The 26,587-nt window shown below is 43.3% G+C and overlaps 1 protein-coding gene across 42 annotated transcripts in view; it reads left to right on the top strand.

The window, feature by feature from the left end:
- The window catches only part of Lpp (LIM domain containing preferred translocation partner in lipoma), a 633,326-nt gene extending 607,396 nt beyond the window's left edge, over positions 1 to 25,930 (top strand). For 36 of the 42 annotated variants that reach the window (XM_087575765.1, XM_087575764.1, XM_087575783.1 and 33 more), the window contains 3 exons: positions 3,841 to 4,019; positions 9,173 to 9,293; positions 12,449 to 22,318. In XM_087575765.1, the coding sequence (XP_087431891.1) occupies positions 3,841 to 4,019; positions 9,173 to 9,293; positions 12,449 to 12,577 (429 nt within the window). In that variant the 3' untranslated portion in view covers positions 12,578 to 22,318. 42 annotated transcript variants of the gene reach the window in all.
- Positions 25,931 to 26,587: the final 657 nt, after the last annotated feature.

Below are 26,587 nucleotides of genomic sequence, written 5' to 3'. Positions count from 1 at the left end.
TCACAAAGCACACTGCTGATTGGGTGGGTCCCTGAGCGGTGCTGTGTTCTCCTGCGAGCTGTCAAACGTGGCACCATGTTCCACATCTAAGACGTGATCTGAGCAGACTTGGCGACATCTTTTTCACTAATGCTATCGAAGCCTGTTTCCTTCAAAACTGTCATTTCACATTCGCTCTACCCGACTTTAGAAAAGCTTAATATGTACACGAAGAGTCCAGCTTTCTGTTTAAAAATAACTGCGTATGAAAAGGTACAAAGCTTCCATTGTTGTGCTTAAAATTTTATCATTAGAAATGTCTGAGTCTGACGAACATGTGAGTCCCACTTTCAAGCCTTGTCTGGGGATTTTCCACTTGTGTCTGGAATGTACCTGGGAGTGGGAAATTGGTCTCTTCTTGCGTTAGTGCTAATAAATAACAGTATGCTAAAGGGTTGGGATGAATCAGTTTACCATTGAGAAACTTGAAGTCTACAGCAAAGAAATTGTACAAAAGAAAGTATTCTTCCGTGTTGTCCCAGCCAGGACCCTGCATAGACTTTGAGAAGCACGTGCTTCTCGTTATGGCTATATATGAGTCTGTCAGGCACCTCTCTAAATTACCAGGAGTCAGGAAAGTAGAAACAAACGCCAAACTCAAGTGCCCTCACAGCTCAGCGACCTAGTTAACCAGTAGACCCTGAGTCTGACCTCACCTGGCCTAGCGGAAGTGCAAGTGTGCTCTGCCCTGACAGTGTAAAATAGGGACAGACATACAATCGAGGGAGTTGTCTGGGAAAGTTGTCATGGCTGTTTGTCTGAGCCACCTACTTTCTTGGAAACTTCGTTTTGTTTTTTTTTTTTTTTCTCTGATTTTGGGGCATTTTGCATGAGGCTAATTTTAGGCATACCTTAAGCTTATTTTCTTTGTAGAACTGACCAGATTACCCATCCCCTGAATAGACCACTCACAGACCATAATGCTCTCCCTTAGAAACTGATTAAGCCTTGTATGTTGCTCCTAGTTTTGAGCAAAGGAGCTGAACCTCAGAGCCAAGCCTCAGTGCAAACAAATACAATTTCTGGTCTAGCATATTCTGGTTTATTCAACTCCATTTCATACAGGGTTTTAAAAAGAAGAAAATAAAAGTTAAAACCCACAGAAAAGCAAAACAGAAGCCCCAGGGAAATAATTTCTAGTCATGCTAACTCGGATCACCAAAGTAGAAAAGAAGCAGTGCTGTCCTCCTCCAGACCTTCACCCTGGATGCCTCTGCTACTGTAATTTCCACACTTCAAGTTGGGGGGAAAGGAGGCTAATAGTTTCCGAGAGTTTAAACTATGACCAAAGGCAGCTTCAGCACAGTTCATAGGAGAGGATGATGCTGGATTTGCCAGTTCATCTTGGGATGCAGTCCACACTTGGAGGAGATAGACCAGTGCTGTGCCGCCATGGTAGACCGTCAAGATTTCTTTATTCATTCTTCCTGGGGGCATTCTTCTCCAGCTTGTTTTTTTTTTTTTCCCCAAGCAGTATACCGGGACAGAGAAATATAATCTTAAAAAATAGTCCCTTCCAACTGTAGAGATGGATCAATGGTTAAAAACATTAGCTCCTTTTCCAGAGGACTTGGGTTCCAGTCCCAGCACCTACATGACTGCTCACAACTGTTCATCCCAACAGTAGATACAACTCCCTCACACAGACATACAGGCCAAATACCAACGCACATAAAGATAATAAATAATGTTTTAGAAAAACCCTAAAAGAAATCCCTTCCTTTAATGAAATTCTGGTATTGTAAAGTGATGGGATATATACAGTTAAGTGTCATAGAAAAGTAAATAAATTGAAGTGGGGTGGAAAAAATGTAGTGTAGTTAGATAGGTAATCAAAGAGCTTTCTAACCTGTACATTGGAAGGTCAGAATGGCTGTTGTCAGAGTTCATGGACTCAGGCATCAAGATGTAAAAGCTAGGACTTCCTGAGTAAAACAGATAGGCTTGCTGCTTGGATGCTCTGAGGAGCTGAGCCTACGGGGAAAGTTGGATGCCATGGAAGGAATTCACTACTTACACTACAGGGCCATGACGGCCTCTCTGGCATGAGGGAAGTACATGGGCCCATCCATGGTTTAGGAAGTAAATTGGCCTCCTTGTGGGGTAAGCAGATTACTTCAGCTTTCAGGACCCTTGGTAACTCTCCACAGGCATCTATCTCTCCCCTCAACATTTAAAGATCTCAGGGCAGGAAGGGAGTTTCTCCTTCCTTTTCATGTTCTAGCTGCCTCGGGGTCTGTCTCTTGACACCTGTACCCTAATTTGATGCCTAATTCTAGTGAGTCACTTTAGAGAATAATATATCACGTGTGAAATAAAAACATTGGTTGAGAACACAGTCTGAGGGGTGGGACTGACAGTTGACCTCGCTGACTTCCTGAATATTACCTCTCAAGGTCCACATTTATTCCTAAGGCCCAGCATATTTTCAAATCTAAGTAAACAGAATTTCTTAGCTCACTTCTATATCCAAGCCACCAGTTTATGTTCAATATTTCTATCAGGAGTTTATTTATCCTGAATTTTGAGGTTTTAAATGGGAGCTTTGATTAGGGCTACAGAGGGCGTGGCCTCACCTCAGTCATCACACAGATAAAAGGTTAGGAGCTTGAATTACTCTAGATGCCTAGAACACATGGAACTCAAGACAGATGATCAAAATGTGAATGCTTCACTCCTTCTTTAAAAGGGGAACAAGAATTCCCTTGGCAGGGAATAGAGAGGCAAAGATTAAAACAGACACAGAAGGAACACCCATTCAGAGCCTGCCCCACATGTGGCCCATACATATACAGCCATCCAATTAGACAGGATGGATGAAGCAAAGAAGTGCAGGCCGACAGGAGCCAGATGTAGATCGCTCCTGAGAGACACAGCCAGAATACAGCAAATACAGAGGCGAATGCCAGCAGCAAACCACTGAACTGAGAAAGGGACCCCTGTTGAAGGAATCAGAGAAAGAACTAGAAGAGCTTGAAGGGGCCTGAGACCCCATATGTACAACAATGTCAAGCAACCAGAGCTTCCAGGGACTAAGCCACTACCTAAAGACTATACATGGACTGACCCTGGACTCTGACCTCATAGGTAGCAATGAATATCCTAGTTAGAGCACCAGTGGAAGGGGAAGCCCTTGGTCCTACTAAGACTGAATCCCCAGTGAACGTGATTGTTGGGGGGAGGGCGGCAATGGGGGGAGGGTTGGGAGGGGAACACCCATAAGGAAGGGGAGGGGGAGGAATTAGGGGGATGTTTGCCCCGAAACCGGGAAAGGGAATAACACTCGAAATGTATATAAGAAATACTCAAGTTAATAAAAAAAAAAAAGTTAGGAGCCATCAGTGACCCTACCTACTAAGCCTTTCATGTCGAGGCAAGTTTTACTTGAAATCTTCTAAGCACAGGACCTGCATAATGCACTTTAGTGAATACATCTAGCCTACTATGTGTTTTTATAAATAAAGTTCTACTGAACTGCGGGCTCCTGGCTCATGTGTTCTCAGAGGCAGCCTTTGGCCTAGGGTAAAATGAATTGTTGCCACCACAGATCCCTAGCATCGGAGCCTTTATTGAAAAACTTGTCATCACTCTTTGTGCAGCAGAATGGACTGCCACAGGAGAAAAGACAGCGGGTCTTCTAAACCATGGGTTTGCTGCCCAGTGCCTGGGTGATCCCCTTTGACCCCCTGTGTGCATCACTTTCATGTAGCTGCTGCTGGTGAAAACTGCCTTCCCTAGAGCACTGTGGTCAACACTGAAGCCGCGCTGTCCTGCTAAAAACAGTTCTCTTTCTTTCCTCAGAATACGCTGGAGCAGTGCAGTGTGTGTTCTAAGCCAATCATGGAGCGGATCCTCCGTGCCACCGGGAAGGCATACCACCCCCACTGCTTCACCTGCGTGATGTGCCACCGCAGCCTGGATGGCATCCCGTTTACCGTAGACGCATGCGGTCTCATTCACTGCATTGAGGACTTCCACAAGTAAGCGACCCCTCTCCCCGCTGGCCTGCCAGTCCTCCTGACATGTGCTTGCTGCCCACCACTGATTGTGCTCCTTTCTGAGCTGTGTACTCTGGGATTTAGGGAGATATTCCGAGAGTGATCCCCACACGGATGGATGTTAGCGGGTCCCTGTCGACCTCTCACCTTTTCTCTACTCAAAGCTTCTTTGCAAGTGATCATGACGTCCTTGTGAAGCTGTAGATATGGAGGAGTTGATTCAGGGAAATGAGAAGTGTAGCGATTGGCACGTTGCACAACTCCCAGCTCTTCAATTTAGTTCTCACACTAAAACTTGTCCTGATGGTCCCCTAACTATGACAACGTCTCTATGCTTGTCACTGTGCCGTTAGGAGGTGCTGGGTCACAGATGCAGAGAACAATTCCATCCCACAGTTCCAGTGTGTGAAGCAGTCACATGCCATACCAACGTGTGTACGTCCTCCCTCACCCTCCTCCCCAGCCGAGGCCCGTGTGCCTCACTATGTTTCCCGAAGACTTCTATCAGTGCAGTGTTGGGCCACACTTTGAGAAGGATGCCAAAAACATAGGACTCCTCTCCCGTCTCTGATTTCAGCGCCCTCTCCCATCCTAACTGCGGGGTTTGGGGAAAACCGCAGCTTTGTATTTTTCTCCGTCGCGCTTGTTGACTGGCTAACCAGTTCGTCGCACCCACGCACGTGTTTATTATGGTCTGTATGGGGAGCTTCAGGTACGGCTTGTGTGAGGCAGTACGGCTTCCTTGCTTCCGTTTGCTGGGCAGCCGCTCTGCGAGTGGTTTGTAAGACTCCCAAGGATGAAGCACGTCGCTGACCACTTTGGGCTCCGCTCCGAGGCTCAGGATGGGCTGTGGGTTTCTTTCCGCACTGTTGATTGTCAGCATCCAGAAGGCACTTTCCTCAAGCAGTTTGGGGGACCTGATACTCATATTTTAAAAATGAATTTCCTGACCTCTCTCCCAAGTAGCAGTGAAAGCAAAAGCCTCACCAAAAGATGTGAGGCCGAATGAATCAAATAAATAAATAAATAAAAATAAAAGCCAAGCCAGAAGCAGAAATTTTCAACTTGAATTAGACAAGAGAAGGCTCATTTTTAAAGGGCAGTCACAGCATAAATTGTACTTCACATTATTGCTATTTTTAGCTTGTAATTACACATGAAAAAAAAAACCTGCATCTATTTAAGGGAAGTGAAAAGAAACCAGCGCCGAGTGTTTTTCTGTCACCGTTCTCTCCTCTCGGAGACTCCACTGATCCAGGAAAGACAGATAGCTGTAACAGAGCACACGCTTGTGTTGCTGGAAAAGCCCGAGACGTTACACCCCTCAACTAAAAGGGGAACTCGGTTCTGACAAATGTAAGTCTATGTCGCCCCCATTTCTCTTCCTTTCTAGTGGTGGGGAGCATAATTAGAGACCTGTAACCAGTGACATAAGCGTGTGGGTCTGAACACTCCCGCAAGCAGACGTGAGCGACTAAAGGGAGAGAGAGAGAGAGAGATTCATATCTCAGCCCCCGCCCCTCCCCTTCCAGTGCACATGTAAATGGAGTTATTTTTTAAAAAATAGTGTCTGTACAATTGGAAGTTATTGGGGGGTGGATATTTCCCTTCTATGGAAGAAAAATAAAAGAACATATTCCAGAATGCTCGTTGCTTAGCTTTGAAAGTACTAGAATACAGAGTGGGTAGCCTTCCATCATGGGCTGCTAGCCTTCCAGCATGGGGAGTGTTATTGCGTGGCCAGGGAGACCCCCAAAGGGGCAGAGCCTGCTTAGAGAAACTCTTTGTTCTGAGTGGGTTTCGCCCGTGAGCTTTCAGGAAACACATTTCAGTTTGGTTCTGCTCACATCACGTCCCTCTACATGCCAGTAGCTGTGATGAGTGCTGACGGAGAAGCTGGACAGGGAGAGCTGGATAAAGGTCGGTGTCGGTATGGGCCTGTGGCAGGGAGGCAGGGTATAACCAGGATACAGGGCAGAAAGAGCAGCACCCGGAGGGCAGCTGCCCTGTCCTCCTCAGAACTGATCATTTGACTCAGGGAGCCAGGCAGGCCTCACGCAAGCAGTAGAAGTGTGCTACGTAAGAAACAAGGGGTTTGCTAATAGAGGGTGTGAGGTAGTCTATGGAAAAGCCTCTCAAATGTTATCTCGGAGCTTCTCACTCGAAGGGCAGAAGCATGAGGTTTGCCTAATGGGCCTTTAGTTAAGGTTGACTCATATCTACAGCCTAGGAATTGGATCCTTTCACAGACCGGTATCTACTGAGGACTCTGTAGTTAAGATTCACCTTAGGCCCTGTACACAGTATACAGGGGTGGCCAGGGGGTGTGTATACACACACGCACACACACTCACATACACACACACACACACACACACTCATACACACACACCACACACACTCATACACACACACACTCATACACACACACACTCATACGCACACACACTCACATACACACTCACATACACATACATACACACCACACACACACTCACACACACACTCATACACACACACTCATACACACACACTCACACACACACATACACAGTCTTCTCATTTTACCTATATGACCCTATTCAAAACTAAACTTACTATTTTAATAAGACTTCTTTTATCTTACCCCTCCTTATTCCCAGGGATCATGCCACCTCTATATTTGAGTAATTTTGTAAGTCTATATAGTGTTGTTGGAATTGTAATGACCTATACCTATGAATAAAGTTTCACAGTATCCATGTTAGATATCTTTTTGCAACAAGATAGACTATGTATAAGACGTTTAGGACAAAAACAGAAGCATGGAGAATTCCCTATGAGGCCTGTGCTGGAATATTGTTGAATCCATGTTTCTAGTGCCAGGGCACTGGTGATATCCAGGACAGTCAGCTTGAACTGTTGGCATGTGACAAATGCACAGTGACCTGTGCTTTCTTGGCAGAGGTGTCACCTGTGGTCTTAATGAGACTTCCTTCCCCTCTGATTAGTACCTGAGTAGAAAGGTGTATTTGAACATGTGATTTTCAGAATATTTAGTCCATAGTGAGCTGTCCTGCCTTTCTGTAGCTGTGGTAGGCAGCATATGATGGAAGAAATGCACCACAGGACAAAGCTATTCACCTCGTGACTGCCAGGGACTAGACGTGCCCTCAAAAAGCCTGCTGTCGGTGACCTTCTCGCTCTAACAAACTTACGTCCTCTGTCTCCACTGCGTCCTGGAAACACCCTTTCACTGTAACTCCAACACTGGCCTAATCTGTTGAAGTCTAGGCTGTCTCAGTCCAGTCACCTCCCAAAGGTTCATCAGCTGGCAACCAAGGCCCAAGTCCGTGAGCCTGGAGGGAACCTTGCAAATTCAGACCATAGCCCTGACCCTTTAGTCCTTTGATTCAGCATTCATTTGTTAATTGCCAAAAAATATGTTGGCTATGAAATGACTAGATTCATGGTTCCCTTGACTGAAGAACAGAAGTGGTAAACATACTTTCTCATAAGGTGGCTATCAACAGAAAATCATGACATGTGTACAGTGCTGAACAGACATAATAGGCACTCAGTAGGCAGTAACCATCAGAACTGCTTTCACTCTGTTTTTATTAGTATTTATTAGTGTCCAGTCGACAATTTAAGCACTGGAAAACACCCCCTCAGATCACGAGCACCATAGTGACAGCTCCTGCCTCTCTACTTTGCTAAGGATGAGTGACTGGTCAGAAAGGACATAGCTTCAGGCTGTCTAGAAACAAACGGACCCTGAGACCAGACATAAAATCCAATAACTTCTTTCTCATAAGAAACAGTATGGCAGGTGGTTCATGTCATTGGGTATCTCTCAGAATTCTCCTATATGAGTCAATCATAGTGGTCACCAAAGACATAGAAACAGTTACTACCTAAAAAGGTTAAAGGAAAAGAAAAAGAGGAGGAATCCTAGAGGAATACATGTACTGGGGAAACCAGGGAGTCTGTGGCTACTTATGCCTTCCCAGCATCCTGACAGCTGGAGAAAGGACATTTTAAAGTTCATATCAGAAGCCTGACTATTTTACTACTGATAACCCAGATTCAAAAATAATCAGGTAATTCAAAGCAGTTTTTTCCACCGAATATCAACTTCTTGCATAAAATATCAATTACAACAACCCTGATTACTACTGCAGTTGTACCATGATCCTCTTAATTTCTCTTTCACAGCAATCAATCGATCTGCTGCTTAATTCATATTTATTTAGATTGCAGCCTTACAGATGCCTTTTGGGTGCCTCCAGGAAAATTAAAATGTACACAGCGAGTATAATGTATGTAAAAACTCTTTGACAACCGTGAAGTTCTCTGCAGAGTATTAGATTACTATCATTATTTCCTTTTAAGTCTTACTACAAGTAGATAAATTTTAACATCATTAATCTTAAAACCATCACCATGAAAAACTTTAGTAACTTACATCCCCTTTCTCCCTCATTGGCTTTTAGGTTTTGAAACAAGATCTCACTCAGTGTTCTAAGCTAGGTTGGAACTTTGCTGTTCCTCCTGCCTCTGCCTCTCCGGTACTAGGATTTTAGAGGTCCTGGCTCTGTGTACCCTTTAATGGTCGTCTTCAGTTCTTATTTGTGTCCATTCCAAATCATGTCTCAGTTCACTCCTTCACAAATGGTATATATGCAAATGTATGTTTGAGGCTTTCTGTGGTAGAGAACTCAAGACACATTTTAACGAAAGAAGCTGTAGAGATTTCTAATATTTGTCTATGGCTAAACGAAGGAATACCAATAGAAGCAAGTCAGAAGGTAGTCAGGGCCTACCAAGACCTTTGTCATCCATGTTCAGGCAGGAACTTGTTTCCAGCATTCAGCTATGTCATGCCCATGGGATCGTCCTATGCACAGGGTCTCCGCACCCCACGTGCTGCCTGCTAATGAATTCCCCGGTATTCTTTGTACAAAGCAGATCGCACCCTCTCCCCTGTCAGATAGCACTGCACACCATCTGTAGAGTCCTCTACTGCCTCAGTCTCTTCTGGTCAAGGTCACACAGGAAGTACAGCACAGGTGTCAGCCCCCAACTCTTTCCTTTTCCTTCGCTCTCCGTCCTCATCTGTACTTGACATCTCACCACAACTCTGTCTATTTCAGGAAATTTGCCCCGCGCTGTTCTGTGTGCAAGGAACCTATCATGCCAGCCCCAGGCCAGGAGGAGACCGTCCGCATTGTGGCTCTGGACCGTGATTTCCATGTGCACTGCTACCGCTGTGAGGTCAGTGGCATCTCCAAGTCAGAGCAGTCATTAAACCCAGAGACCTTGGGCCTAACAAAGACCTTAGCGCTCACAGACAGTTTTCAGCTCTGGCAAGGCAGTTAATGACTGACATCACTCAACTTACCACACTCTTCATAGCCCACCCCCTCTCTCTGTACATTTTAAATGCTTCAAATTCTTATTCCTGCAGATATGGCTATGAGACCTAAATAGCAAATTCTATGTCACAGACATTGTAAACTATTAAGGTAGAGGAAACGCTATTACTACAGTGATGAGGGTGGTGGTGGTGGTGGTGGTGGTGGTGGTGGTGAAGCATCTTTAACTTAGGATTTGGTTAACTACTTCTATGACCCAGAGAGGCCATAACCCAGTGAGGAGAAAAGAAAAGTATTCTTTTAGAGATAAAGGAGCTTCTCAAACAAAAACATGGAAATGTGTTGATATAGTAGTTAGTTCCCAAGGATCATTTGAGAGACCATTACTGCTAAGAGCTGTGGAAGTCAGGCACAGGGTGCTGTGAGAATCCACAAAACATACCCATAACTAGCCTAAAGTGAGAAGATCGGCTTAGCTGACACTGGGTGGGACAGGCAGCCATGGATACACTAATACACCAGGGCAAAAGATTCCCTCATCATTTTAATTTACAAAGGATGCTACATTATGAATATGGTTTTGAAATATTTAACCTTCTTCTCCACGTTACCCAGGTCCTCTCCTTCCAGTTTTCTTTCTCATTCCTAACTCTTGGGGATGCAGCACTTGTCAGGCCTGTCCCCTGTGGGATACAGGCTTTCTTAGCTCCACCCTGTTATGTCCCCTGTGTGTATGGGATACAGGCTTTCATAGTTCCATGCAACTAGATGATTTCCAAGGATGCAGGCTGGCAAGGCTCTGAGGGCTGCAGAGAACTTGTCTACTCCATTCCCTTCCTTCTCTTTAACTGACCGTCTGTTTTATGCACTATGCCTCGTTTCTCCTTAAATCCCAGGTCATATGCCCCTCTCCAGTCTTAACATGAAGAAGTACAATACCAAACTAACAGTTTTATGCAAGCTTTTTGACCAGAAAAGTATAGAGAACAACAGTGTTCAGCTGTCCTCTTTCCAACATCCCTGAGATGAGGCCCCAGGGCTGTAAGCATCATTTACAGAAGACACTAAGGCTCCAAGAAGGACCCCCATGGTCCCATCCTCCATTACATACACACAGGCTTTGACTTCTATTTTTGCATCCAGTGTGCTGTTCAAATGAGATGTGCTTTTAATTGCCGAGAAACTTCCAGAAACAAAACCATAAAATGGGAAGAGCCTAGAATGGAAGCCAGCAAACCATATTCTAGCCCTGCCTTCCACCTGAGAAACAGGAAGGAGGCTCTCCATTCTGGCCTTCTCACGTGTGGTGCCTCTCAGTTTATGATGCTAGTCTATGCTTCCAGTGCTGTGGTAAGTATTGGACCTCCTATAGGGTCCAAGTGACCATTGACAACAACTCATTAGAGGCTTAAAATTGGGCGACTCAGCTTGAGACAGCTCTATCAGGAAGCATTTACCACAGGAGTGCAGGGACCTGAGTTTGGATCCTAGAAGCAAAGAAAGAACAGCAGTTTGAACCAGCAACACCAGCAGTCGTGAAAGGAAAGAGGAAGGTCTGTTGGACCATTGTAGAACCTAGAGCTAATTAACCACTCGCTCCAGCTGAACTGAAGTGACCTTTAGATTCAGAGAGACCCCATCCTAAAAAGTAATAAGAAAAGGACGACAGGGGAGACACCAGACATTGTCAAATTCTGACCCTCATGTGTGTGTACACGAGGGAGGGAGGGAGGGAGGGAGGGAGGGAGGGAGGGAGGGAGGGAGGGAGGGAGGAAGAGACTTAAAACTGTGTCTTCTATGAATCAAGTTATTTAGAATATTTTTTTGGTTTGGCTCCATTACTCACTTCCTGTAGACATCTCAAAGTATCATATATCACTGGTTCTTTTTTGGCAAAGCCAAACTTCCTGTGGATCATAATTGTGTCTGCTGTGGCACTTTGGGTCAGCCTTGTTTATACCCAGACTTTATTATTTGTCAGCTGTAGGCCTGGCTTCATTCATCTCTTTGCCATTCTCGGAAGGCAGAGGGAGACTCTAGCAGTCGTGGCCTGTGACCGCTTCTGTTAACGTGAGCAGGGTACACAGTGCTAAATGTGGCTCTGTTTATTGTCCAAGCAAACTCCCATTTCTCCTAAAGGTGATGGCTGGCTTCCAGGGCTACCTAACATGTTATAGAACGGGTGCTCGCAGATACCAACAGCAGCACCATCCTCACACGTATCTGTGGGTACATTGATATCCTTTGTCTGCCTCGGCCAGCCCAGAAGCTCAAGGAGGGTAGAAAATGCCTGAATTAGTTTCAGAATGGTATTCAGTCTTGTGTGCAGCCTTCACAGACAGTGCCAAACCTCACGGTAGCACCTGGGAGATTGCCTCCCGGTCTCCCATACGTCGTTATTCACCATGCTATCCCTTTTGGAAAGTATTCCCAACTATTAGTCCTCCCAGCTCTTGCAATTTTGTGTCCTTGCTACTACTATGTCAGCAGATATGCAGAAGCCACTGGTTGCCCTTCTACATGACAGAAATCACTTTCCTTTTATTTAAATAACTATAAACGTCTATTCTTGTACCTGTCTATTCTTCTGAAGAGATCTTAAACCTTAGGTTGGGAGTGTGAGGGACCATGCTTTATTTTCTTCACTGTTGTTTAGGAGAAAAAGCTGGGAGCTGAAGTCTATAGGCTCATCTTTGTACCATGTCTTGGATTGGGTGACTAGTAGAGTCATTTTACACTACTTGTAGTTGTCTTGGTTTGAGGCAGGGTCTCCCTGTCATAGAACTTGCTATGTAGACTAGGCTGGCATTGAACTCACAGAGGTCCACCTGCGCCTGCTTCCCGACTTCTAGGATTAAAGGTCTGTGCCACTACTCCCGGATACCATTGTACTTACGTTGCTAATTTCTAACTCGGTGTCATTCAAGATCTGCTACGTCATGTACTGAGTGTGGGGTCCAGTGTCCGCATTTTGGAAACTTTGTATAGAGGCTCAGGAAGCTGGGTTTATGCCTGTGCTTCAGTTCTCTTACATCACTGTCTTCATTTCCCCAGGACTGTGGTGGTCTTCTATCCGAAGGAGACAACCAAGGCTGCTACCCCTTGGATGGGCACATCCTCTGTAAGAGCTGCAACTCGGCCCGCATCAGGGTCTTGACGGCCAAGGCGAGCACTGACCTGTAGAGTCAGTCGGTAGCCAGCTCAGCTGCTGTGTGCCTGCCTCCAAGAAGAACGCAACACAAGGAAAAGATAAGAGAAGAAATAGAAAAATAGAGGCAAAGCTCAACCTCTGGGATAGTCTCTGTTCTTCATCTGCTGTTAACCTTTTCTGTAGAAGCACATAGATGATACGATTTGTCTAAGTTCTTACCAAATACACATTTCACATTTAATCATGTAGGGCCTTGGTGAGCCTTTGTTCCAAGGACTTCCACATTTTTGCACAGATTATACTCCATCCCATTCACTTCTGCATTCCTGGGACCTTTAATCCTCATGTTTGTCTCACTTCTCATGTGGTTGAATAGATTTTTAGTGTGGTATTTGCTGTCACATGATTTTTCCTGGGTGAATGTGCCAGTCCGCAGGTGCCTTAAGTCTCGTCCTGTCTGTCGCTTTTCCTCTGGCTGTGGCTACAAAAGTCAGTCATTCTGTTCCCAGGTATTGCAAAGGTGAAATTTTCCATTGCACCATGTCTCCTGCTTTAAAATAATGGTGTGGGGGGCGGAGTATTTTTCTATATTAAGTGATAAAGAATTTATTTGAAAAAGTTAACAGGAGTCTAAATTTAGTCTGCAGCTATCCAAATAACAGAATGTGCAGTGCCCAGCAGCCAAGGCTCATTTGAAAACATTGGCTAAAGAGACCAAATGGGAAATGTTAGCAGATGGATTTCTAGGTGTATTCGGACTGCCTGTTGTATTTCCACAGTCCCTCCCTGAGAGTTACCTTGCCACACTCTCTGGACGTAAGACAGTCAGACTTGCTTTTGATACATTTCCAGATCTGTCCAACTCTTCATCATAGAAGGACAGTAAAACTTCCCCTGATACACAAGCATGGTGACTACCATTAATATTTATCTTCAGAAAGCTAAGCAGTAAAAAGATTCACAGTCTTATCTTTCCTTCTTTCACTTTATAATGACCCAAACCTAAACCTCTTTTGCCCGAAAATTGCAAATCGAGACACACAAAACGAAGTCACGTACCCAAGTCTCATCTTCTTTAAAAAGAGAAAACTGAGCTGGGGAAGGTAGTGAAACCAGAGTTTATTATTCTTACAGTCAACCCCCTGTAACTCAAGTACATACTGCAGGAGACATTTTCCTATCATCAATGTGACATTTACACCACACTTTCAAAGACAATCGCTGAAAACCAAATTGTCTTTCTGAGGTAAAAACATGCAGAATGCCTCCCTGGAATCTTTGTGCGAACTCGTATGAGCCAGCAAAACTCTTGCATGCCAACCAGAGGCAATCCACATCATTAAGGGGCGACATCTCGCTTAGCAACCACAGCTAGCCATACTGTAAAATCCGTGTCTCAGAATGCGATTTCCCAGAGCTCCCTTTAAATCTTCTACAGATGTACACCTTTAAATTATGGAATACCTTAAACATACAGAAGGGTATAAATAATAATATAATGATGCCTCTAGAGCTAACACCCAATTCTAGAAGTATAGTTCCTTCAAATTCTTTAAATTCCACAAATACCTTTTTATTTCTTTTATGTAGCACTGGGAGTTGAACTAGGGCCTCATGGGCTCTGCACTTGCCCTGCCAACCCGGCATCCCCAGCCCTTCTGTGCCTTTTTTTTTTTTTTTTTAAATCTTCATGACATGATGATTTTCTAGTCTGACAGTTTTAATTTTAACATTTAGAGCAAAAAAAAAACCTGTTTAATTACTTGTGCATGTTTAAAATTGCAAGCCATGCCTCAGGAATTCCATAAAGTTTATTTTACTTGAATAGAAGTCCTGGTAAAAGTGATTAAAAGAAGCCCTTAGGCCTAGTCACGCAGCCCCTCTGGGTCAGTCTGTGGCTTATTTACTTTCTCCACTAGGCAGTTTGCGTGTTAGAATCCCCAAAGCTGCGAGTTTCAGGGGCTTTCCCCTGCTGCCTGCTGTCCCCTTGCTTCTCTTATCTTGAGGTTCATGAAGGGCAGCTTGTGGACCTCAGGATTCAGTGGTCACTCAAGCTCTGAATCCCTGTGCTGCAAATTAAAGGCTCAGCTGTGCCTGTGACCTCGAGGAGCGCTGACAGACAATCGAGGTGGATACAGGCTTGAACTGACTAAAATGTTCACCATGAGATATTTCAGGAAACTGTCTTTAAGCCAAAAGTAGAGTGCAGTATGAATAAGGGGCAGGAATAATGTCTAGAAATGCAGTAATATTGCTATAAATTCACATAGCAGAGGAAGAGTTTATGTAATATTTATGCTATAGAGCAATAACTTCTTCCTTGTTTGTTACATTTATCAGTTATGTAACCAGATGTTTACATGCGAGATTTATAGGAAAATGCTGCCCCAGTTTCGTCCCCGAGGTTTTACGGGCAGAGCTCTCTTGCTCACAGCCTTCCCATAGCTTTCCTGTTGAGTAACCTCAGAGGATCTTTACCAAAGATTTTTTTAAAGTAAATTTCTTTTTAATATAGACTTATACTTTTATAATAATGAATGTGCACGTACACATACATACAGAAATATTTAGAATTAGATGTTTTCTTTTCACAAGGTCTAATGAGTATAAAGGATCCTATCACATTATTCTGCAATTCCTTTAATATATAATTTACATTGCCTTCTTGTTTTCTTCTAGTAAGCATTTGATTTAAACAACACCAAGTACTCTATTCTTGCTTATCTATATAAAGTTTTGCCTACTATAGAGATATAAAGATCTATTACCTTAATGATTATATGCATTGCCTTTTGATATATATTGCCTTACTTATCATTTAAATACATAAATAGAAAAAATATAATGTCTGTAACAGAAAACTTATAATTATACCTGAATTGTTTAAATGTCAAGAGCACAAACTTTTGGTTATTCTGTATAAGATGAAAAGGGGAAAAAACCCATCGTCATGGGCTCTGCAGAGAACATTCAAAATAATTCTCTTTCTATTTCCGTAGTGGTGGGGATGGATCTCTGAGCCTTGCATAAAATAGACAAGTGCTCTACCACAGCTAAGCCTCCCTTCCAGAATAAGAGTTCGTAGCTGTTTGGATTCCCATCTCAGACTGACTCAATATGGAGTCTGCTTGGCAAACGGCATTGCCTTTAAAACTCAAAAATACATCCTCAGTGTCAGTGACACACCGCCATCTCTGCAGCTCAAAGATGTGGGGTTTTGTCCCTGTTATTAGCGCATTGTTGTCCCTGTAGGAACAACTTCTGATCAGAATTACTACGTGGGGTATATGCTGATTAGGGACACAAACTTAAAAACACTAAAAATTCCACAATTATGTTTATGTTGGACTTTTAAAAAGTATGTAACTTAATAACCGTAAGCCGCTCTTTTGTATTCGGGCCAGGGGAAGGGGAGAGTGCTCTGTGAGGCTGCAGTAGAGCGTTGGTTAATAGGCAGGGCTCTGCAAACACAACTGCCAAGCGTCTTCCTAGTTACCACAATTCCTATTAATGTGAACCAGTCAGGAATAACAGTGTTATTTCTATTTGATGTGGTTTGGGCTTCTCTTGTCAGATCTGTGTCGGTTGCCCCCTGATCCTGCCATTCTCAAGTTTTGAAGGGTGTCGGGGAAATTATGGCAGCTGCTAGGGAGATCCGAGAAACACTGATGTAGCCTCCCAGCCTCTCACCATCCCTCTTGGCTTGGAAAGGCTTTTTTTTTTTCCCCATATACATTTCTAGAAATATTGCCATTCTACCTTAGCATTTCACATTTGTAGATTAAACAAGTGATTGTCCATCTGTTGCCTACAGCTACAGTACATGTGTGTTATGAATGAAATATGACAGCATGTTCCATACCCCCGCTCCAGCCATCTGTAGAAAACCAGCAACCGAAAAAGATACCTCTGCAGAATGTGCCTCAAGTGCATGTCCTGGGATGGCTCTTCTGGTGTGCGTTCTCACGAGAGACGATCAAAAGCAGCCTACAACTGTGCCTTATTTTTTAAATAATTTGTTTACACTACCATGACTCTTGCTCAGTAATAGAAATACTACACCCCCAATTTCAAAGATATGTGTGTGTGTGTATATGTGTGTGTGTGTGGAGAGAGAGAGAGAGAGAGAGAGAGAGAGAGAGAGAGAGAGAGAGAGAGAGAGCATGCTAGCACACTTCTGTCTTAATGTAGCTGTTTAGAAGACCTCATGGCTCTAACGAGTGCAAGCATGCTCATGGCCAAGGTGATCTGTGGGCAGTCCTTGGGCTTTGCTCTTCCCACAGTTTTAGTGGAATGCTAAAGGCAGAGACTGCAGCAGCCCCTCTGGACTCACATTTTTGACATTGTGTTATGTGTTTGAGTTAGTAATAAGCACTCTTGATTTCTGAGCAAGGTATTACATTGAGTATTTCAGGACAAGTTACTTAATTGGCTGATAATTAGAACGAGGCTGCTTGTGATGCTGTAGGTTGGTTAGCACTGCTTTATTTCTGACCTTTTCAAACCAACCTGGCCAAAGCTACTGACAATGCCAGTGCTTATCCCCTCTCTCCCTTGCTTTCTCCTCTTTTCTCTTTTCCCTCTCTCTCCACCGTGCCTACTAATGCTGCCCTACTTGGCCTTCTCTTAAGTTTAGTTAGGATACAACATTATGATCTCATTAAAGGAGAAAGGCTACCAGAACTTTTATACTCACCAGCCAGAAAAGCAGCTTTATGGGGACATACTCTTTATCTTGGTTTATCCCTAGAGGGAGGTGTAGTCTGTGAGCTGCATTTCAGTGAGTCTGCATCAGGGACTTAGCTGATAGGGTAGTACGATAAAATTATCTGGATATTTCTCACATAGATGCAAAGTGGTCTTTCTAAGGCTAGACAGAGTTCTGTTTTTAACTCTGTCACTTTCACCACAAAATAGTTAATATTTTTTAATAAGAGAACATCATTTTGTCCCACTGCAATGAACTTGATAATTTTCTTTGGGGCAACGAGAAACTGACATTGGAGCACTTTGCCCATGGTCCATAGTACATGAGAATAGCTGACTCAGTACTGGTGAAGGGTAGTCTCAGCACTAGGATGTTTTCTAGTGTACATTGTTTTGTAGGCATATTTTCCCTTAGTAAAGAAGAGAGAGACACTAATTTACTTTTCTGTTTTAATTTTTCTTCCTTATGCAAAGTTTTTTAGACAATATTTTAGTTAGCCACCATGCATATGACTAATTGTTGAGATCTTTGGAAAGAACATATTTTTATCCATCCTACTGAAAAAAAAGCTCAAATCTTTGTTCTTTGCTTCTGATTGGTATTTGTTTTATAGCAGGATCTAAGGAAGACGACAAGTATCTCTTATCTTCTAGCATTTATTAAAAATTAGCATACCACAGATACTCATATTCTCTTTTAATTCTTAGAATGAATGGCCGAGCTAAGTTTTCTAAGATACCCATTCACTTAGGGTCAAGTTAAACCTCCTTCATCTGACTGATAGTCACCCTCTGTGCTCCACTAGGATACTGTTAAACAGCTACCAATAGACTCCATGAACTTATCCCTGAACATAACTTCTAAATTCAGTGTTCAGGCCTAGAAGCAGAATGCTCTATCAGATGTGTAGAGGTCACCATTTTATGCTCAGCCCAAGTGCTAGGAGGTCTTGTTGAACACACACTCAGTTGCTGTGCCTAGATGTATAGTGCTATGGTCCTTACAAAGATCTGCATTCTCTATTGCTTTATTTACTGATGGCCATAACACATATTACTCAATATGATGGCCAGTGTAGAATACTCTCAAGGCAACCCAGGCTAGCTGGGGAACTGCATAAAACCTTCTGAATTCTAGACTCTCTCCCTTCGTGGGTGTGATGCCACCAAGTACTTCACTTAGTATTTATTGACCTTGATTCCAGTGACATCACCTTCTACTTCCCTAAACATTTCCTAATTCTCTTTGCATCTACTCTATGACCCAACTATAGCTGGCTGGCTGTCAGGGTAGGTGAAAGCACTTTGCTTCAGGTTGAAAGGAAAAGGAATGAGAATCCTTCAAGAGCAACTGATGACCTCCCTTGAAGAGGACTCCCTCCTAATGATAGAGCTAGGTAAAGATGGGTTAGCCACTGTGAAAAATTAGCCCTCCTCATCTTCTGGGCTGATTTAAAAAAAATAATAATGTGTTTCACTGCTGGTTTTGATGGCAATAGAATCAATTCATTGAGAAGAAAGGAAGTGAGCTGAGGCATATTCCATCCACAAGAGTCCCTGGCCTCATAACGTCTCTTTCTCTTTAGCAGTGTCTTCTCAAGGAAAACACTTGACTATTTCTGTGATGGACAGATAAAAAAGTTCTTGACACTAAGGAAGTTCTGCATCAATATTAGTTTTTGGTTTTAAACCCGTCCATTTATTACTAATATTTGTGTCTAAAGCATGCAGCTTCTCTCCGTGATCAATTTATACTCTCCTTAAGACAGCCAAGATCAAGAGAAACCCTGTCTCAAAAGAACAAAACAACAAAAAGAAGAGGAGTTTATGATTTAAGTGTTGTCCCCTCAGTATCTTAGTTCCTTAACTGATCTTGTTTTAACAGCTATTGTTGGATCTCTCTGAGAGACTCAGGCTGAGTGCAGTAAAATCAAATAGTGCATACTTCTTCCTAGCAATGAGGCCTCTGTGGGGGTTTGGGGAGGACATGTAAGTGAGGACACCTGATTGACTTACTACTGGCTGCATTGGGAAGTAATAGGAAGACTAGTTAAGGCCCACCAGGACAGCATCGGCTCCTTTCTGCAAAGATGCCTTGGCCATGGTGTATGGATTCGAGAATCTTAACAGCAGAGAAAGCTTTCATATACTCAGGCTCAGTGAGAGGCGATAGGCACTGAAGAAAACCAACTGTTGATCTCTTCTCACCATTGTGACAGTCAGAAGAGGGGAACTGGTCAGACACAACAAACACATACAGTATAGATAGGAAATAGTACCCTGTGGTCTTTGTTGAGACAAATGCATTCTTACTGGACCACACTGTATCCTTTTCTCTTAGAGCAAATGTGCTGGACTTTTGAACCCTCAAAAAGGAACAAGTGGGCCTCTATACTTTTTTATTCTTCTAGGAACATAGTTAAGGCTCCCAGCCATCTGCCACACTTGGTGTTCCTTCACAGACTCCTTGCTGCACAAAGGAAGTTTGCTTGAATAGTGCTTGTGTCAAGGAGCTCATCACCCTGTGAGGAAGCCCCTTTGTCATTAAAACAGAGCCAGTCTTTGACTTTCTGCTCTCCTGAATCTCAAAACTAACCAACAAAACAACAAAAACCCTGGCTCTCCTCTTGTTTTTTCTTCCACTGTACTTGTTTTGTTTTGAGTGATGTATTACTTTTAAAAAACAACTTCCATTTTTAGCTGAGGAGTACAAATGCTTCAAATTTAAACATCCACTAAAAAGAGTCAAAAATATTTCTGACAGTCAGATATTAGAATTTGTATAAATTTTGTTCGTGTATTTCTATCTAGAAAACAAAATGTTCTGACAGTTGTCATATAGCTTCATGCCCTCCCTTAGTAACTGTCCCATGAACAGTTGGTTTCATTTATCTGATCCACTGATAATGACCTTAAAAATGTTGGGAAACATCACTGTGGAATCTCCAGCTTTTACAAGGAAAAGTTAAAAAGCAAAATCCAGTGGTACTACTGAAAACTCATTCCTTCTGATCTGTTCTTCAGCATAAAACGATATTGTCCTTAAGTGAAGGGATTGGGTAATGCTGTATTTTATGTAAAAATGTATAAATTCTCTCACTGTTGCCCAGGGTTACAGTTTAGCTAGCAACCATTAGCCTTTGGAAGACAGGGGTTGTGTCTCTTATAACTCAGCTTAGAATTTGAGAGCTCTATAGCCAGAGGCTGCTATCCGCCCCTGGGTAGATAACACCTATGGGTGGATTTCTAAGCTGTGAAATAATAAAATTCCTGAGAGAGTTTCCAAGCTGCTTTCACACATAGAAGAGCCCTGGGAAGATGGTTATTAATAGCCCTGTCCTAGAAGAGAAGGCTGAGGTTCAGAATCATTAAGTGTCTTGCCAAAAGCAATATAGCTGGTAAGTGTGAGATGTGGGTATTTACCCAAGGCCCTGTTACAAAAATATCCATGGAAACTCACAAGAACCATTTGGTTCTCGGTGGCAGGTGTATATGTGTATCGTATTGCTGCAGATCATTAAGAGTTTTCACCAGTCTGTGTCATCTTGTTGAGAAGCCACAGGTCTTTGTGATGATCCCCAGGCAGCAAAGGCCACTGAGAACAACTATGCAGAAGCACATTGCAGCAAATTTCCCCAGAGAGCGTTGGTTTACATCCACTGGAAACCTTTCTGGACTGGTCCTGCTCAGGATATCAATGGAGACTATATTATTTCAAATACAGTAGTGTTCAGAGGTTACTTGCGTTTTAGGAAAGCCCTTCCTCTCTTGGACCACAGAGACAGAAGCTGTTATAGGTATAGCTGTTCTCTTCTAGGACAGGGCTATATAGAACACACACACACACACACACACACACACACACACACACACACACACACACACACTCTCTCTCTCTCTCTCTCTCTCTCTCTCTCTCTCTCTGTCAGTTCACAAGAATATGCTGAGGCAACCACGAATTTGTGATCCAACAAGCCCAAGACCAGAGGCCTTGAAATGTCTAGAGAAGTGCTATTGGATGAGCAAACTCTCTGAAGTTTAGCCTTTATCATTGGACAGGGGGTGCTTCTCGGGCTGTCGTGCCCATGGGATTATTCTACGCTCATCCCAGAGAACAGTGCACTGTATTGTCAGCAACAACAAAGAACCTCGTTGGAGGGCCCTGGGTATACTCCAGAAGTCAGCCCACATTGCAGCTCAACGAGGAACACTCCTCTTGGAGCTGACTTCCTCATGAAGCTGGGCCTTCCAGGTACAGTCTTGGCTTTCATTTTTTTATCTTCTGGTTGTTTTTTCGGTTGTTGTTGTTGTTGTTGTTTTTGGTTTTTTTTGTTTGTTTGTTTGTTTGTTTTTTGCTACAAGTCAAAAATCCGCTAATTAAGAAAATATTCTTTGACCACATTAAATCTGCACTTAATCTAGAAATCTAGAAACCCTTTCAAATGCCCTAGTCTGTAAGTTAGGCATTTGTCTTTCCTAGAGCCTCTCCTCTGTCAGACCAAAATCACCACTCATTTGACTGTTCCCTTGGATTGGTAAGAGGCAAGTGAAATAGCAAACAGCCTTTCAGCTTTTTCCAGTCTTCCCACAAGGGAACTATCATACCAGATATTGGAGAGGACCAGAAGTTTGGCAACATTGACTGAGGACCCAACCTATCCAGGAGGCATTTTCTCTGGCACACATTGGCTCACCCAACCAAGCTATAGATTTATTAGGCCTTTTGATCACGCCTTATAATGACCCGAAGAGAGGCTGGCTTTTGTAGAGCCGTCCCATCCCATTAGACAAAAGGGCATGAGGAGCTGAATGTGTAAGGGGATGGGGTCCTGAAACGTTTGTGGTATTTTTCAGATATCTTCATGAGTCAACCCTGACTGAAAGAAAAATATGAATAATGCTTTCATTTTTCCACCCTATATAATATAGTCCCAGAGATCATTTAGAGAAAGCACAGTTGTGTTGTTATTGAAACACACACACACACACGGGTCTTCCATCAAGAAAGCTCATTCTCCAAAAAAAAAAAAAAAAAATCTTATTTTAAAATACTAGCTAGCTCTTCAGGCCAGGAAATTAATAATTCCTAGACCTGACCCATTTTCATAACTTCCAGAAAGGAAAAGGAAAAGCTACTTAAATTTTGTGTGAATCTATTTATCTCTTAAAATATGTCAAAGCAGTTTGTCGCTGGGGTAGAAAGGGAGGTGTTTATCTCTCTTGCTTGATTCCTTCTGTTTCTGAGGGGAAAGCGGTAAACAACAAGGGCCTAGCGTTCTTGGGGCACTGCGTTGCCATTTTCTGCACCGTCTGCTTTGCTTCATACTGACGTGCAGTAATTCATAGTTGCTTTCATAAATATCCATATTTTTCATCACAGTGGAGTAAATATATTAGGTTTGAATATTTTTGCTCACCAAATTATTTACTTCATTTCTCAATCAGGAAATAGAAAGCAGGCTGAGCTGGCCTTCATTTATACACCCTCCTTCAACCCCATTTTGCTTTATTTCTTAGGGGCGACTTGGGTGAAAGAGAAACAGCCTAGTTCCTCCTCATCTTTTGGGTAGCCATGGTGGTCACATACTGTATCTGCCTAACGTGTTTCATCCCTTCAAACACAGACTGAGAGGAAAGGTGGGCTTCATAATTTAAATACCATCGATGGGAAGGTTCTCATTTTGCCTAGCAAATTGTAAGACGGGAGCTGATCCTTGAGCAGTATGTGCATTTTGAGTTCTGTTTGGTTGCTAGGAGTGTCAGCTACATCAGCCTATGGGACTGCACCATAGTGCACAGACCTCAATCGTTCAGTGGCAGACTGAATTAGCCTAGACGCTCCTTCCACCTCATGTGAAAAGCCCAAACTGACAGGGGTCCAAAATGAAATGGAGACTCCAGACACTGATCTGATTTAAAAAAAAAAAAAAGTTTGTCAGGAAAGCAGTAGCAAAATTATTTCTCAGTGACTGTCGTTTACTACCCATTTGTACACTCAGGACATCTGAAAATCAAACTACCCAAGACCTCTTTGCTCATGAAGGAAGTTAGAAAAATTCCCCTTAAGCATTGGAATCGAGTCTTCACTCTTTTCCAGAAAACATTTCTAGGAGAAAATAGAATTAAAAAGGACCCGTGGCAGGCTCTTGAATAAGAGTGCCGTGTCGAATTCTGTGCCGTACGCAAAACCTGAAGCTTAGAGGCCCAGTGTGCAGCTGCGGGGAGCGCCGAGCTCCGTGGGTGCTCCGCGTAGTGAGTTACCCTGGGTTTGCACTGCCTTGTCTGGATCTACACCCTTATCATTACTGAACAGATGTGGGGCTTTTCTTTCTCTACTGCTGAGCATGGGAATGTGTGCAATTATGAGATGAACTTCTAAGTAGTAAGCCTGTGCCACAAAGTAGATGTGACACAAAGGCACGGAGCCCAGGGATAGTAATCTTGCCTGAGCTGCTCACACGGGCTCTTATTCCACGGCTTTGTCACAGGCTTCTCTCCTTCTGTGCCATCACCTTTGAGAAAAAGAAAAAATGATTGCACCTTCTCCAGCTCTGCCTTTTTAACAGCCACAGTTGGGTTGGCAAGACTTTCCCAGCTCCGAATATAGCCATTTGCCGACTCCGGCCTCTGCGAGACTGACTTCAAATCTGTGGTCTTCTGTTCAGCGTACACATCAGCAGAGCGAGAAGATGGCTGCTAAATATAGGCTCTATTAACTTTACTTTTAGATGTACTGCCTTCAGAGAGTGCCTATTCTGAGGAATATAAACCTTATTCCTACATATGTATACACACACGGTACCCGGACTCGCCCTGTTCAGCCTTCAAAAACACCATCAGCCGGAGTAGGTGCTGAGATAGGGAAGCATGGCCGAATCGGAGAGAGTGGCTCGTTTCCAATCTCCCCTTCAGTGGCTACCATGAAATGGGCTAAAACAAGAGTCTCCAGCACTTCCTGCTGACACAGCCACTTTGCATTTATATCCCAGAATAGTGTCAGATTGCTGAAGAACCTGTATTTCATGGAAATAATACAATCACCAACATTTCATCAGGGGAGGAAAAGGCAATTAATTTGTGTCATGTGTGTTTCTTAAACTAAGTATTGCTAGGTTTTGAGTGTCAGCAGGTTTCTTTTATCTTGTAGGCTAGCCTAGAGAAAACTAAAGTCTTGGCTATAGGGAACGTAGACTCAGGGGGCCAAGGCATCCCTGCCAGATCCTTGAAGCATTTTTACTCCAGCTCCTAAGAATACCAGTCCATGCTATTTGAGGGCTTTTGTTCCTGGAGCGCTCTCTGACAGTGACAGAGGAACTCTAGGTATTTTTGAGTAGGCAGCAGCATAGCCTGGGAGGGTGAGTTGTTACCCAGTGGTGGTTCTAGGAGGTAAGCCAGGTAAATGTGCTGAGGTACATAGAAATCCTGTATGATTGTACCAGGGTTGAAGGGAGGACATGATTCCAAAAAAGATTGTTCTCAATGTGTCGTCTGACTCAACCAGCTGGCAGATTACACTTGCCAAGTCGCTTCCTTTCCTTCTAAGTCACTTGGCTCCATTTTCCCTTGAATATGCCTCTGAGGAAAGTAAGATGTGTCGTCCCATCCACTTAGCCTTTCAGAAAGGACGTTAGTGATGCCCTCTTGTTCACAAGCTACCGTGAAATGCCACCTCTCCTACTCAGTTGTACCAAATGCAAGTAGAGGGGACAAACTGTAGAAGACATACTTAATGCCATTGGAGTGGTCTGCCACTCTGCTTTCCGTACATGAGCGCAGGAACCCGAGAGAACTGAGGGGACAGCACTGGTGAGTGGCTTTAGGGCTATAGCCATTCTTCTTCGGTAACATCATGATTGGAATCAGGTTGAGTTTTTTCTCTTAGAGGTGAGCAATACTTTGCCCCCTGTTTCTCCTCCTGCCGATCCTTTGATCTCTCTCTAATTTCAATACTACTCATTTGCTACTCTTGACCTGATCAGATTGCAATGCTAGAAAGGGATTCTAAAATCTCTGTGTGCTGTCCTCAAGTCTTGGGAATACACGGGTTCTACTCCTTGGGAACCAACTGAGATAGACACGAGGCAGCCTTGCTCTGAGTTTCAGTCTGGTGACTTGTGGCCATGAGAGATAGCTTGATGTGAAAGCTAAGGCATGTTTAATGGGACAGGTCAAGGACAGAAGGAAAAGCTGTCAGGCTTTCTCTGTGCTAAGTGTATGTACTGGGAGCAGACACCTCCTTCTAGCTGACCACGATCACAGCCTCACAAGCAGCAGCTTTGAGACTCAGTAATATTTCCAACTTAGGCAAAGCTACACAGATGCATAGAGAATATGCCATTGTTCATCTACGTGATACTGATAGAGCCGTGGTATTTTCACAGTGTAAGCAAATTGCATATATTCGATGCCTCATAAACCATCGCTGACATGCCCACGGGAGCACACGTAATCCCTTCTGAAAATCAGGAGAAGCTGTGTTTTAAGAAAGTGATTTGGGTAATTTCTTTTGTATTTACACATTATTCAATCATATTAAAACATGTTTTTATTTACATTCTATCAGTTTTGATTGTGTTTCCCCAGTGCTCAATGAGAATAAATATGAAAATCACATGCTTTTTTTCTGTAAAAGAACTACTTTATATTTAGAAATCCAATAAACTTCTCATTCCACTTAACTTGCCTATGTGTGGAATTCTTTCAGAGTCAGATGATCTCTGTTTTCTTTTAAGCCCAGTTACTGGTATTCATTTTTTCACCAATTGCTTTCCATATGATCCTCTGAGACTAGGAATGTGTCTCAGAACAAGTATGCCACAAGACCATGAAGAAGCCCCCACTCCAAAGCCCCAGCTCCCTCGACACAGATGAGCTCAACTTCTGACATGTTCTCAAACTACTTCAGCAACATCTTTCTGGACTCTGCAAAAGTGTGTGTGTGTGACAGAGAGAGACGCGTGTATGTGCACACACATGTCTCAGAGTGTGTATATGTTTGTGTGAATATGTGTGTGTGTGTATGTGTATGGGCACACACACATGTTGGTGTGTGTATGAGTATGTGTGGACTTTTTAATGCTAGATCCAAGTAGGTAGGTCCATTTAGGTGGGCCTGGTAGAATTCTTCCCTCGTTCAACGACTCACATTTTCGAACTTTTTCTCCACTTGTACTATGAATATCTCTCAAACACTACAATTACTCTTTGCTTAGGCACCATGAGTAGTGTGGGTATAATCCAAAATGGAGCTGAGTGGATAGACATCTACAAATGACGGAGAAAGGAGTGAATGAATCAGATACAAGGAAGAGTGACCATGTTTACACACCTTGCAT

The sequence above is a fragment of the Rattus norvegicus genome, chromosome 11 (assembly GCF_021556685.1).
Source record: "Rattus norvegicus strain SHRSP/BbbUtx chromosome 11, alternate assembly SHRSP_T2T, whole genome shotgun sequence".
NCBI lineage: Eukaryota > Metazoa > Chordata > Mammalia > Rodentia > Muridae > Rattus > Rattus norvegicus.
Note: the sequence above shows the minus strand (reverse complement) of the source record. Positions and strands in the feature narration are given on the sequence as shown.